The 13993-nt window shown below is 50.5% G+C and overlaps 1 protein-coding gene across 9 annotated transcripts in view; it reads left to right on the top strand.

Moving 5' to 3' along the window:
- The window catches only part of DEPDC5 (DEP domain containing 5, GATOR1 subcomplex subunit), an 81898-nt gene extending 68108 nt beyond the window's left edge, over positions 1-13790 (top strand). For all 9 annotated transcript variants that reach the window (XM_081123435.1, XM_081123429.1, XM_081123437.1 and 6 more), the window contains 5 exons: positions 5055-5224; positions 6870-7041; positions 9638-9698; positions 12794-12876; positions 13041-13790. In XM_081123435.1, coding sequence (XP_080979561.1) covers positions 5055-5224; positions 6870-7041; positions 9638-9698; positions 12794-12876; positions 13041-13333 — 779 coding nt within the window. In that variant the 3' untranslated portion in view covers positions 13334-13790. The remainder of the gene's footprint in view (positions 1-5054; positions 5225-6869; positions 7042-9637; positions 9699-12793; positions 12877-13040) is intronic.
- The last annotated feature ends 203 nt before the right edge of the window (positions 13791-13993 follow it).

The following is a 13993-nucleotide window of genomic DNA, read 5'->3' as shown; positions in this document are numbered from 1 at the left end:
CTGAGAGCTGAAGGAAGCAAAAAAGCTTTTCAAAGAACCCGAATAAATGCCAGAAACCCAAGTGTCACCTCTCATAGTGAGCATCCCTCAGACCAGCATATAGAGCTCTTTGCTCTTACAAGTTTGGGTACAGGTCACTCAATAGCACCCCAGGTTAGAGGCAGAAAATTAGGGACATTTGATGGCAGCAAGTGTACTAACACATTGTATAAAAATGTTTTGCAGAACAACTCTGTTAGATTTTGGCTCTTTTTAGGTGGGGGTTGGGGCGTAATTACTAGGATATTTTGGTCCAGACCAATCTTTGTGGTGGGGGGCTGTCCTGTGCATTGTAGCGTGCTTAGCCTCTCAGATCTCTACCCACTAGATGCCAGTGGCACCCCCCCACTACCACCCAGTGTGGCAAAATGTCTCCAGACATTGCCCAGTGTCCTCAGGGGAGTGTAGAATTGCCCCAGTTGAGAATCGCTGCCTTGGAGGGAATTGAAGGATTCCAGTAAGGAGCCAAGATTGATCGCTCAGCAAAACCCAAGAGGCCCCGAAGCTAATCAGCAGCCTCCCCAAGCAGGCGTCGGGCTGAGAGAGGGTGCATTTTCAGAGCTGGGGTGGAAGGCGTGATGAGAGCTGGAGCTGGGCAGTTAGAAGCAGGCGCACTTCTCTGCTCTGTCCCAGCCCTGGGCTCTTCTCGTGCTTTCCACAGGGGCCTTCGTGCCTCAAGCAGTGCTGTGCTGATGGCAGCATTCATGCCGTGATTTCCAGAACATTTATGTGTCAGGCACTGCAGCAAGCAGACAATTATCTCATTAATTCCTCTTCCCATCCTGGGCGTGATGCTGTGATTTATGGTTTAGAGTTCATGGCGCAGGCTCAGAGAGGTGAAGTCATTTGCCCAAGGCTCCGCTTCTGTTAAGCGTTGGAACTGGATTATTTTCTCAAGACTGCCTGGCGCTGGAGCCTGAGCCCTCACCATACTGCACTAGGGCCTCGGGAAGACAAGAGTCAAAGCCTGTCAGGACTGGAGGTGATCTGTGTGATGGTCCAGGTCCAGGGGCAACGGCTGTCCTGAGTGATGAAGGCCACTCAGATCCCAGCCCCTTGCTACACAGCCAGAGCTCTCTTAACAAAATGTGGCTTTTTTTCCCTTCTCTGTTACTCCCCCTGGTCTTCCCTGCATGCTGCCTCCAGTCCCAGCGCCAGCGGCACTCACCTCACCAGGACCCACAGCCAGTTGATCTTCCAGGCTCCCCACCCACCTGCCATCTTCACTTCCCTCATTACGCAGCTCAGAGCCGTCAGACCGCTAGCCCGTGCTGCCTTTCCCCACCCTCAGCATCCTGGGTCACCGAGAAAACCGACACACTTGGAAGTAACTCCAGATTGCCCCCTGCCATCTGCCCTCCCTGTAGCCATGTCTGTCCCCACTGTGGATGAGCCACCCCTGCTCCTCTCTGTGGCCAATGTTACCCCTACGTCTGTCTCTATCCCAGATTGTGCCCTGCAGTTTGAGACTCAGCCATCCACCTACTTACTTGGCATCTTCACTTAACAGACTGAAATGTTTAAACAGCTCCTGCCGTCCCCCCTCCCCCCACACACCTCCTCCCTTAGCCTTCCCTTCTCATTCTGTAGTCTCTTAGGCCAGAAAATTCAGTCAGTTTCACACTCTGTTGCTCTCCTACCCTACATCCAGTTCACCAGCAAATTCCGTCTCTCTTATCTCTATCTTTGATGTAGATCCAAAATTGACCCCTTTTTACCGTCTCCTCTATGTCCAAGTCACCATCATCTCCTGCATTATTGCAGTCACGTTGATGGTCCTCCCAATTTCCACCCTTTCTCCCCATAATCTACTTTCCACAGGAGCCAGAGAGACCCTTTCAATGTAAGTTGGACCATGTTTCTCCTCTGGGCAGGATGTTCTCATGGCTCCCAACTCCCTTGGAATAAAAGCCAGAATTGTAGCAGCCCCCGGGGTTTCGATGATGTGGCCCCTCACTCTGCCTCATCTGCTGCTCAGCTTCACCACATGGGGTTTGTGCACTTCTGTGAACACTCCAAGCCCTCTTCTGTTTCCAGCCCTTTCCTTCTGCCTGTGGCACTGTCCCCTCAGGGGCCCTCAGGGCTCCCTTTCCAACTTGCTTCAGGTCCCCGCTCCAAGGTCACCATATGAATGAGGCCTTCCTTGACCATCTCCAACTCATTCTCTGGGCCCCTTACCCTGCCTCTTAGTCTCCTTTGCTCTTGTCTTTAAATGGGGCTATCTTCAATGTTGGGTTTATTTCTCAGGGAAAAAAAATTAACGTGACTTGTCGAGGGAAGACGGCCTGTGTATCATTTATGACCTGCTCCCCTTTTTTGTGTATTCATTTTGACATGTGCCCTTTTAAGCATTTCTAATCCTCAGTCGGAGGTCAGCGGCGGAAAGCTGTTTTGAAATAGCTGACGGTGGCACAGAGTTCCGTCTGGCTCTGCCCGTGGTGGCTCCCACTTCCCCACCCTTGTCATCCTATGTCGCTGAGCCGTGAAGCTGCAGGGGCATCTGAGTCCCTGGAAGAAGCGGCACTACATCTGGTCTTGACAACCCACTGGATCTCAGAGTCAGGAGGGGCTGTAGAGCGCCTCCGTCCAAACTCCTGATAAGTGAGCAGCCAGCTGCTCTCTGAAAATTCCTGCCAACAGAGCGCTCACTCCCGAGACCTCTTGTTCTATCACTGGACAGCTCTGCTTGTTACTTGGAGTTTCAGTCCCCTCCCTGATTTCTTCATCTTCCAGTGACACTGGTCCCCTTCGTGGCTCATTGATAATCCCCTTGCTGTGACTCAGCCTCCTCCTCTGGGTTTGTATGAATCCGTTGGACTCGCCCTCATCCCCCTGTCCCAAGGTGAATCGGTCGGTTCGCATGGAACTCAAGTAGTGATTCAGAGAACTCCCTGAAAGCTGCAGCTCAGCTGGGCTTACACTTTTGTCAACATCCTAAGCTGCTGACAGCATCCTCACTGCCCAGTCTCACTCCTCAGCAGGAAGCCAGTAGCCTCTTAAGCACTTGGCTGAGCAGTGTCCTTTCTTGGGCCTCCTCAGACCAGCCTGTTCCGAACTTGACGTGCCAGATAGAAGAGAAGAGATGTGCAAGGTCACTGATGGTGTGTTGAGCGTCCTTTCTTTGGTGACCAGAGGCTTTTCACTGGTGGAAGAATACACAGTGTCGAAGACCAGAGAGCAGAGCGTTCTTCCTTTGACCCTGGCTAAGTGAATGGTGACTCCTGCGGTGTCATGAATTGGGAGCACAAGGCAGAGACACAAGCCAGTTTAAATGAAATTTTTCTCATCGGAGCCACCAAATTTTTTAGCCTTAAGCATCATAGACACTAAGCGGTGTCCTTGGGAGTCATGGACAGGCCTAGGGTTGAGCATGGGCGAGCTCATGGCTTAAACTGGGAGGAAGGATTAACAGGAACAGGAGGAAAGGAGGGGAGTTACAAGCGAGGGTGGCTGGAGGAGAAGGCAGGAGGGGGAGCCTGTGACTCTCATTGATCCTTACCCCCCCTCTGTGGAACAGCCTGGCAGCCTCCATCTCAGCAGATGAGGAACTAAACCAGGGGAGGTGAGGCAATACCCTCAGGGGCACATGGTCAGGAAAGAGCAGAGCTTGGTTCTCATGCAAATCAAGAACGTTTTCCATTTTGTGCGTTCTGGTTTTGAGAGAAGGGTAAGCCGAACGCCAGGCCTGGGCGCCATTCAGTGCCCCAGCTGTGGCTCTCCTGCCTCCCAACAATAGTTCACTGGAATTGCTGACTCAGGAGCCGGTTCATCCTTGTTAGTGATAAAAGCCACTCAGGGCTTCTACCTGCAGAACTCAGAGCCAAGCTGACTCCTTCAGATAAAGAAATACCGTTGGACTGGGGGGGAGGGCAGGTAGATACCCGAGGTCTGGCCGTGATCTTGTCTTTACTTCTGAGCCTGTTTCAGGCCTTTAGCCTGGTCAGGAACTTGATTACCTGATCCATCTCTAAAATATCCCTTTCTTGGTTGTGTAGGATTTCTCAGCAGGGGACCCAGGTAGGATGAGCTGGTTTGATACTGACCTGGAATTTTTGAGCAGCACACAGTTGATGCAACAGGGCGTTAGGCTTCTTTATGAGGTTTCATTTCTTGAGGAAAGATTATAGAACTGTTGCCTTTTGGGGTTGAGACCAAAAAAGCAAGACTTCCTCCAGACTGTGGTCTGGGTTGCTGGTCTACTTGTGTCCCTTCATGGGTCACTGGAATTGGAAGATCAGGGGTTCAGCTGGCTGAGGTTCTGGCTCTGTGATCTTGACCAAGGCGTTTTTCTCTCCTTGGCTGCTGTTTCTTCATCTATAAATGAAGGGGCTGGATTAGATTGGGGAGGTAAACTATGGCTTAACTGGTCAAATCTGGCCTACCATCTGTTTGTTTTATAATTAATTTTAGTTTTAGAGCACTTTTAGATTCACAGCAAAATTGAGCAGAAAGTAGACTTTCTATATACTCCCTGCCCCAACACACTCGCAGCCTCCTCCACTGTCAACATCTTCCGCCAGAGTGGGACAGTTGCTATAATCGATGAACCTACATTGAGATTGTCATCACTCAGAGTCTGTGGTTTACATAGAGTTCGCTCTTGGTGTTGTACATTTTATGGGCTTTGACAAATGTATAATGACATGTAACCACCATTATAGTGTCATACAGAATAGTGTCACCACCCTAAAAATCCATCTGATTTTGTAAATCAAGATTTATTGGAACACAGCCGAGCCCATGGTTTACGTAATGTTTGTGGCTGCCTTTGCACTATAATGGCAGAGATGAGAGTTGAGCAGTTGACACAGAGATGGTACAGCTTGCAAAACCTAAAGTATTTATTGTCTGGACCTTTATAGAAGAAGTTTGTCGACCCCTGGACTAGATGATTTCCAGGAAGCTTCTAGAATCTGTCATTTTTCTATTAGGTACTTCTACAGTTTCATATCTGGGTGTTTGTTCTCCCTCTTCCTCTCCCTCTCTCTCGGGGCCCCTCCTCTGGGCTGACATAGCTGCCACTGTCCCGGAGCAGAGGACCGTGACCCTAGACGTGGATGTGAACAACCGAACAGACCGGCTAGAGTGGTGCAGCTGTTATTACCATGGCAACTTCTCCCTGAATGCGGCCTTCGAGATCAAGCTGCACTGGATGGCAGTGACTGCTGCGGTCCTCTTTGAGATGGTGAGAACCCCCTCTCATGGACAGGGCCTTGGCTCACCTTGGAGAGGGGCACAGTGGGTGCTTAGTAGGGATTCATGTCACTTTTTTATTTTTATTTTTTTTTTTAGTTCATGTTCCTATTACCTTTCATCTGGGTTATTTTAAAAATTTTAAGTAGAGTAAAAAATTCAGGCAGCCCAAAAGCTGTAGATTAGAATTTCTCAACCTTGGCACTACTGGCATCTAGGACTGTATAACTCTCTGTTGCGGGGGCTGTCCTGTGCATTGTAGGGTGCTGAGCAACATCCCTGGCCTCTACCCACTAAATGCCAGCAGCACACCCTCCAGTATCTCCAGATATTGCCTCATGTCCCCAGGGAGGGGGAGCATTAGCATGTTTGAGCACCCCTCCCCTGGAGAGATTCTCATAAGGGGAGCATTCTTTTTTTTTTTTTTTAAATATATCTCCATTGATTTCAGAGAGAGGAAAGGAGAGGGAGAGAGAGATAGAAACATCAATGATGAGAGAGTCATTGATCGAGCCCGCAACCTGGGCATGTGCCCTGACCGGGAATCGAACCCCGATCGCCTGGATCCCAGGTTGACGCTCAACCACTGAGCCACGCCCTGCCGGGCAGGGGGAGCATTCTTAAGGTGCAGATTTACAGAGATGCCCAGAAGTCTCTAGTGCATGCTCATTATTATTTTAAAGCAATGTCCAAAATTGTTATGAATCAAATTTCATTAGGATAAATATCACATAAAATAAAAAGGTCATCGACTAAGCCTTAGAAATTATTTTGGTCAAACAGAGAGTTTGGTTTTTGTGTTGTTGTTAAACTGTAGTTATGAGGGTTCCTGGGAAAACTAAGAGTGATCCCCTTCAGTTTTTAACAGAATTGTATTTGTTTAAATCAAGGTATGGCCCAAACTATAGTTTTTTGAAATAGTGTTTGACACAAATCACATCTGTATGCCAGAGCCACATGCATCAGCTTTTAAAAATATATATACATTAGTTTTATGGTTTGAAAAGTTCTTAAGACCAAGAACATTGCCACTGTTAGCTAAGAAACTGTTTTTAATGGGAAGGTTTTTCTTTACGCCCCAGTAACTCTCGTTCTCGGTCAGTCTTCAGACAGATGGCTTTTGGGAGTTTGCCGGAGAGCGGCTCTCATTCCGCCAGGTCAGGGCTTATCGCTCTTGGCCAGAGGCCACCACAGTCATCTTGCACCCTGCGTCATGTCCCACTCAGCCCGCTTGAGTGGATTGTTTTCCTATTCGATACTTTGGGCCTAGTAAATTTTTGATAAAGGACAAAATTAGGGCTTAACCTATATCCCGTGACCTTCCTCCAACATCCTATAGAACGAGAACAGTTTTTAGCTCTCCAGTCTCTTCCTCCCAAAAGAAATAGTGAAATTGCAGAAGCTCGGGCTGTGAAGAGGAACTATGTGCTTAACTCACAGATTTTCGAGTATTCACCAGGAGGTTTAGACTGTGTGTTTTCTGTCCTGGGACTGGTTCGGAGCCAGTGAACACTAATAAATGAACATGCCAATCAACCTGTGTGACGCCATCCTGGCAGCTTCGCTCCTTGGGCAGTATTTTCTCTTGTCTGAACGGAGTTGAGGGTGATACTGTTTCTTTCTGTGCTTTCCACCAGGTACAAGGTTGGCATCGAAAAGCCACCTCCTGTGGCTTTTTGTTGGTCCCGGTTTTGGAGGGTCCCTTTGCGCTGCCCAGTTACCTGTATGGCGATCCGCTTCGAGCCCAGCTCTTCATCCCACTTAACGTCAGCTGTCTGCTCAAGGAAGGCAGCGAGCATCTGTTCGATAGTAAGAGATACTCCCCTCTGGGCTTCTGTCTCCATGAGTAAGACCAGACCTCCTCTTTCCCCCAAGGACACCTGTAGGTACCTAATCCACGTAGCCTATTGCGTAGAGGCAGCCTTTGGACAAGGGGCGGAAAGGACCTGGGTTTAAGTCATTCTTCACTTAGTGGCTGGGTGACCCTAGACAAGTCTCTTAATGTCTCTGTGCCTCAGATTCCTTGTACATAAAATGAGGGTGGCTGGAGCTGGTTTGCGACTCAGGAAGACCCTCAAAAGGCCTGGAGCAGAATGGCAGGTGGGAGAGGGTGTGATATCCTGTAAATCATGAACAGCCCTGGTGGTCTCCCTACACTGTCCTTCCTATGCTCCAACCTAACTGGTTTGGGCTGCAGGAATTTGAACCTCATAGGAGGCTCGATTCTGCTGTTCCATGCAAAAATGCTAAAAAAGGAAGGCATTGAAGGCAAAACAGGAAACAGTGACCTATTGTGCAGAGCTGTGGTGTGTCAGCACCTGGAACACTGCACATGGCGTGAGTCCTGCATCTCAAGGAAGACGGAGCAGGAGGAGGCTTGTAGGACAGCAGGACCCAGACAGGGCCCCTCCCTTGGAACAGGGTTGTCAGTCTGAACGGGAGAGCACAGGGGCCAACCCGGCTGCTGCCCCACCCTAATCCATCCAAACTCTGAGGGCAGGTGCAGGACAGATGGGAGGATGCATCTTACTTCACACAGCACGGAACTTTTTATAACCGAGTGCTCATTGCAGTGAGCATATAAGTAGTTCCTCCAGAGCTTTCGATGAGCTCACAGTTGAGCTTTTTAAAACCGGAAAGCTAGAGTTGCTGCTAATACGTTAGGAGCCGCTTTCGTTTCTCAGATATTAAAATTAACAATGTGAAAGAAAAAACTTTGGATGTAAGGGAGATGCCTTCTTCCTGTGCCCTTGTAAGTCTGTGTCATGGTTGGTGGCAGAGGACCGGCCCAGAGGGCAAGAGGTCTTGCCTGGTCCGGGAGGCCAAGCTAAGTGTCTCTGTGCTTTTCCTGAGGCAGGGTACCCGAGGGTAGAAAAAACTTTTGTTCCAAAGACCTATCTGTATAGTCTTTGTTTACGTCTTGGAAGATGTTTTGGTATAGACACAATATTTTAAGGGACAATTGGGGTTCCAGGTGAGCCCCAGAGTGATCTTTAGAGTTTATAAAGCACTCTTCTCTCTCTCTCTCTCTCTCTCTCTCTCTCTCTCTCTCTCTCTCTCTCTCTCACACACACACACACACACACACACACACATTCTCCTGTGACCTCAGTGTGGCTGAGACAGGACCATTTTTGCAGTTCTGAAAGGCCAGATGATTGTGTTTGTATCTCATGATTTTAAGCCAGGCACCACCTCATAGTGCTGTTTTTAATATGTTGAGGGGACAGAGAGATCGTCCCCCACATCATCAGAGACTCTCCCGGGATTTTCCACCATCACGGTAAATAGCACAGGATTGCTCGAGGGGCTGGCATTGTAGGACATTTTTGTGTGAGCTGATGGTTTTCCCTGCCAGGTATAACCCAGTCATCAAGAGACCAGCATCCTCTGTTGGTTGCCATGGTGACAGTTGAACGAAAGGAGTCCAGCTTCAGGGAATAAGGACTTGTATCTAAAACTCGATTTTCTGCCAGTTACTGCCCCTTCCGATAACAGGGAATTCAGAACCTTAAAAATCTGACAAGGATCTGCCGTGTGCGTATGTTTGCCTATCAAAACCAGAGTCTTATTCTCCCTTGCTCTTCCGTTGCCCAGAATCCTCAAGTCTGCCCTAGATAGAAGATTTCAAGTGCAGAAGGAGGAGACTGGCAAGGCCGCCGCAGGCACCTGTGGCCTTTGGGGTGTCTCGTGCAGTTGCTGCTCCAGCCCTTGGCACCTGAGCCCTGAGAGCAGCCCTGGCCCATGGCCTGTGTCTGTGTGGCAGGCTGCCCAGCCCCCCCTCCCCTGGGTCCTCCCAGCAGCCCCTCGGGAGCAGCAGAGAGCGAGGCTGGAGCAATGAAGCGGGCGATGGGGGAGGGTGTGTTCCCTCCCCTCCCCAGCCGATTGCTTTTCCAAAATCATTTTTATATTTATTTGCTTCAATTTCCCCACCCCTAAAGTGGAGCTTATCCTACTGCCTTTCCTTATAGGGAAATGGAAAATGGGTAATTAAAAAAAATTTTTTTAATTTTTGTTCTTAGAAGCAGATAACATGCATTTAAAGCTGCTCTTTTGTTTGCACTTTAATATCGTGCTCCTTTGCACTGCTGGCGTAGGAGGTGATTAGCACGAGTCTTACCTTGGGTCCTGGTAGCTCACAGTGGTTTCTGAGGCCTCGTTTCCATCCCCTTTCTAGAGCCTGATAGAGCTTAGGGGGAGGGGTGATGAGAATGTGTGGCTGTCACTCTCTTTAGCACGTCCCTCCTTGGGGTAGAGGCTGGTCTTTCCGGAAGCAGGCAGTGTGGGAAAGCAAAGCCTATGACCAAAGGGGGGGATTGCCAAGAGAAGGGTACAGGAGGCCGGACCTGGGAGGACTGCATACCTTGGGATCACAACCGAGCATTTACTCTTTTTTTCCTTTCAGACTTTGAACCGGAAACATACTGGGATCGAATGCACCTTTTCCAGGAGGCCATTGCACACAGGTGTGTCCCTTAGCAAGAGAAAATAGTGGGAAGGCACTCATGTTTGTCTCGAATAGCAGTTACCAAAGCAAAGCCCAGTTTGTTTCAGTTCTAGGGAAACAGATCCACCAAAGACAAAATCGCCACTTATCGCCGATGGGACCCTGGCCTTGGTTTTGAAGATAAGCACTACCTCTCTGGTTCCTGTGGCTGTTGTTTTTCAGACCTGATTTCTGTTGTCTTACAGTTGAGGGGGGAGCAGAGAGCTCCCTCCTCAGCCTCCAGCAGGACCCTGAGACAAGCTGGCCAGGCAATGTTACATGAGATGAAAAACTGAAATTTGTCAAGAGTCCCTTGACGTGTTGAAAAGACATCAGTGGTTAAAAAGTAATAGCTAAGTCAGTAGGTATTTACTGGCACTTAATACATGTTCCAGGGAAAGGGTTTCCCAGGCTTAGCTGTCCGTCCCTCAGGCCAGTACAGTTTTCTCCAGAATATCGCTAACTCAGTGTCCAATTGCTGCTCCCTGTTAATCATGGTGTAAGCGAAGCCCCCTGCTCTGGCCTCAGGTCCTCTTGCTGCAGCCGCCTTCAGTGTCATATTATCTCCCATTCAAGCACCTTCAGCTGTTACCACTGTGCACGTGCCCCCCCATAGCCACGGGATGAAGTCCAGACTGTTCATCCCCCCCACCCGAGTTGGCCCCCGCCTTAACCTTATCCTGACCCTCTCTTCGTAGACCTTGCTCTGATGCTCAGTAAAAGCCATGGAATGGATGCCAGGGCAGCTAGTTTCCTCCTTCCAGGGGTAGGGGTGCCAATGTGGGGAAGGAGGTCGGGGGTGCAGTGGCCGGTGGAAAGGGCATTGACGTGGGAAGCAGACAGGCCAGGTTCACCTCTGCCTCCACCAGCATCTGGCTGGGGAGCCTTGAACGAGTCCTGGGACTGCTCCACCTTCATCGTCTCACCCCTCACAGAGCGGTTGGGAGGGTTCTCTGATCTTCCCTGCACCTAGGAAGACCCCAGCCAACTGACAAGTTGATTATCAGGTCCGACACTGCTCACCTATGTGTCCTCGGGCAGACACCGCACCTTGCAGGCTGGATATCACTCGGGACGTTGCCTTTATTTGTCACATCTGCTCTGTTCCTCACAGCATCCTCCTCCAGGCCCACCTGAGTCCAGATCCCAGTACTGTCTCCTTTAAACTATTGCCCTTTCCTCTTTAGCCTGCTTTTCCAGCCCTCAATTTCCCTATAAGCCTCCCGCCCAGTCCCCATGTATCACTGCTGTGAACTCTTCTGTGTGTCTGTTCACCTAAACCTGCTCCTTCCCCATCTAGGTCCTTTCCCCCACCATTCCACCCAGGCCCCCACCCCCTTCTGCACCTGCCAGTCTTTCTTCACCGGGGATCCCAGGTCCCTCCACTCTGAATCCCTCCACCCGTTTTCCCCAATACACTCTGTCTGTCCTGCACACTAGCTTAGGGGCCCCTGGAGGGCAGGGGCAGTGTTGTTCTCATTTATGTTTCCTTCCACAAGGCCTAGCAGAGTGCCTTGCCCAGAAGAGTTGTTCAACATGTAGCTTTTTGCATAGAGTGGAGCTCTAGGTGGGAATGTGGCTCTGAAATGAAACATTCCACCTGTAAGTCTGTCCCAGAAAGAGTTAAAAAAGTGTCCAGCTCCCCAGCTCCTTCACTTTTGCCTGGGCGGTTCCCAGGGTCTGGAGCCCCTTCCCTCACTTCGATCCTGAGTGGACAGTGAGGAGACCAAGGACCATGTGGTTAAATTACCTTTTTTATTTTTTAAAAATTTTTATTTCATGTCTTTATTGATTTCAGAGAGGAAGGGAGAGGGAGAGAGAGATAGAAACATCAATGATGAGAGTCATTGATCGGCTGCTTCCTGCACGGCCCCCCCCACTGGGGACCGAGCCCGCAACCCAGGCATGTGCCCTGACTGGGAATCGAACCTTGATCTCCTGGATCCTAGGTCTATGCTCAACCGCTGAGCCACACTGGCTGGGCTAAATTGCCTTTTTAAAATGAAAGGTCCTTCCTGGTGACATAAGGAAGAGATGAGGTAAGAATCTGGCCAGGCCGATGCACGCTGAGTAAATAAAGGACCTGGATTGAAAGTAGAGAGGAAGAAAGGCACAACCCAGGGCCGTTCCTACACATGATAGGATCGGCCTGTGGGTGATGGAGCTTGCAGGACATGTTAGCCCACCCAGTTAATCTGCATATCTGACCTGGTGTGTCCTTCAGTAAATAATCATCAAGTGCCTGAGTAAAGCCGGCAGCTTATATAGAGGCTGCAACACCTCCCTGAGGAACCGTCCAGGGAAGGAGAGAGGCATTTTGCCTCCTTTAGTTCTGCCTATATCCCTGCCTTCATTACATAAACCCCTCAGACTCGGGGCAGGGGCCACATCTATTAACGTGCCCTTTGCAGCACTTAGCAGGTAGAGCTGTAATAAATGGGTTTGTGGAAATAGAAAACCCAGGAATAGAACCAGCCATAGGCAAGAAGCAGAACAGAACAGCCGTAGATGAAAAATGGCCCCTCCTGCCCATTCCAGAGCGCAGCGAAGCAGAGAGCCCCAGATTGGCAGTCCTCTCCTTTAAGAAAAGAATTTCCATTAAGATACCTCATTTCACTCCAAAGCCTTTATTGAGAACCTACTGTGTGCTTAGTGTGGAAGACGAGGAAAAGGAAAGAGGTGTGGCTAAGTAGGTAAAGATTAGGACCATGTTCTAGAGAACCTGACAGTCTCAAATATGTGGGTAGGCACAGTGGGAAGATCTGATGGGACGGCTGGGGGTGCGAAGGAGAAGGAGGGGTAGCTGGGCAGAGGCGATGGCTGGGTGAGAAATGGTACGGAAGTGAGAGGGCCTCTCACCACCCCGGAGATGAAAGGAGGGAGATCTGGAGAGCTACTGAAGAGGTGGAAGCTGAGACATAGCGAGGACAAAAGTAAGCAGCCTGAATGTTCCCTCTTGAAAGAGATCTTTCCACATCCCTTTAGCCCAGGCTGTGAGAGACCTGTTAGCACACTCTCTCCCCTTGTCCTTTTCAAGGCCCTAACCGTGTGTCTGTCTTCCTGTCTTTTGCTCAGGTTTGGGTTTGTACAAGATAAATATTCTGCATCTGCTTTTAACTTCCCGGCTGAGAACAAGCCTCAGTACATCCACGTTACAGGTGAGGCGCTTGGGGCAGAACGTGGGTGGGTGGGTGGGCCCCTGTGGCAGGAGGGGCCTGGCCCCATGCACCGGGTTCTTCCCTCATACCAAGCCTGTGGCTGCAGAAGCACCCCAGCTGACACTGGGTGCCCTCCCGGTGACTGCAACACTCCCCCCCTTCAGGAACAGTGTTCCTGCAGCTGCCCTACTCCAAGCGCAAGTTCTCGGGGCAGCAGCGGCGGCGGCGGAACTCCACCAGCTCCACCAACCAGAACATGTTCTGCGAGGAGCGGATCGGCTACAACTGGGCGTACAACACCATGCTGACCAAGACGTGGCGCTCCAGCGCCACGGGGGACGAGAAGTTTGCGGATCGGCTGCTGAAGGACTTCACGGACTTCTGCATCAACCGTGACAACCGGCTGGTCGCGTTCTGGACCAGTTGCCTGGAGAAGATGCATGCCAGTGCCCCTTGAGACCAGGCTGCATGGGGTCAGAGGACGGGGAGGATTCCCATCTTGCTATTGATATTCAATAGGATCAGTCTGGCTCTGGGCATCTGATGGCCACTGTCAGTGCGTGGGGGCCGCTGCTGCTGCTTCCCCACTAGTGTTCTTCCACTTGAGGGAGGGTTGGAAGCAGCTAGCGCCCAGAGCAGGTGGGAGGCCCAGATGGCCGTGGGAGGGCTTTAGTACTGGGGAAGGGGACAGGCAGCCCCCGTGAGTGTCCTCAGACGGGGGGCGGTTCCTTCGAGTTCCCTTTTCCTCCACCATCCGTGGGCTATTCGCAGCGGAATCTGCCGCTTCCCACTAGAAGTGTGCGCAGGATGTAAGATAATTTTGTGAAATAATGTACCATAGGCTCACACCAACTGTATATACCTGTACATATCAGAAGCTCGAATAAAGTGCCACGTGCGGCATCCCTGTCCCCAGCCTGGTTTCTGGCAGCAGCAGTCCCATCCTCGGTGGACAGTCATGCCCTGTCTCCAGGGCTGCAGTGGCCAATGAGCAGCCACAGATGGTGAGGGGACTTTAGAATTCAGCCTTGGAGGGTCTGGCTGTGTGTCTGCTGAAAGATGTCTTTAACAGGCCCGTGGGCCAGAGCAAAGAAAGTTCCGGTCTGGCCTGGAGAGC

This window comes from Miniopterus schreibersii (assembly GCF_964146895.1).
Source record: "Miniopterus schreibersii genome assembly, chromosome: 20".
NCBI classification, from domain to species: Eukaryota; Metazoa; Chordata; class Mammalia; order Chiroptera; family Miniopteridae; genus Miniopterus; species Miniopterus schreibersii.
Note: the sequence above shows the minus strand (reverse complement) of the source record. Positions and strands in the feature narration are given on the sequence as shown.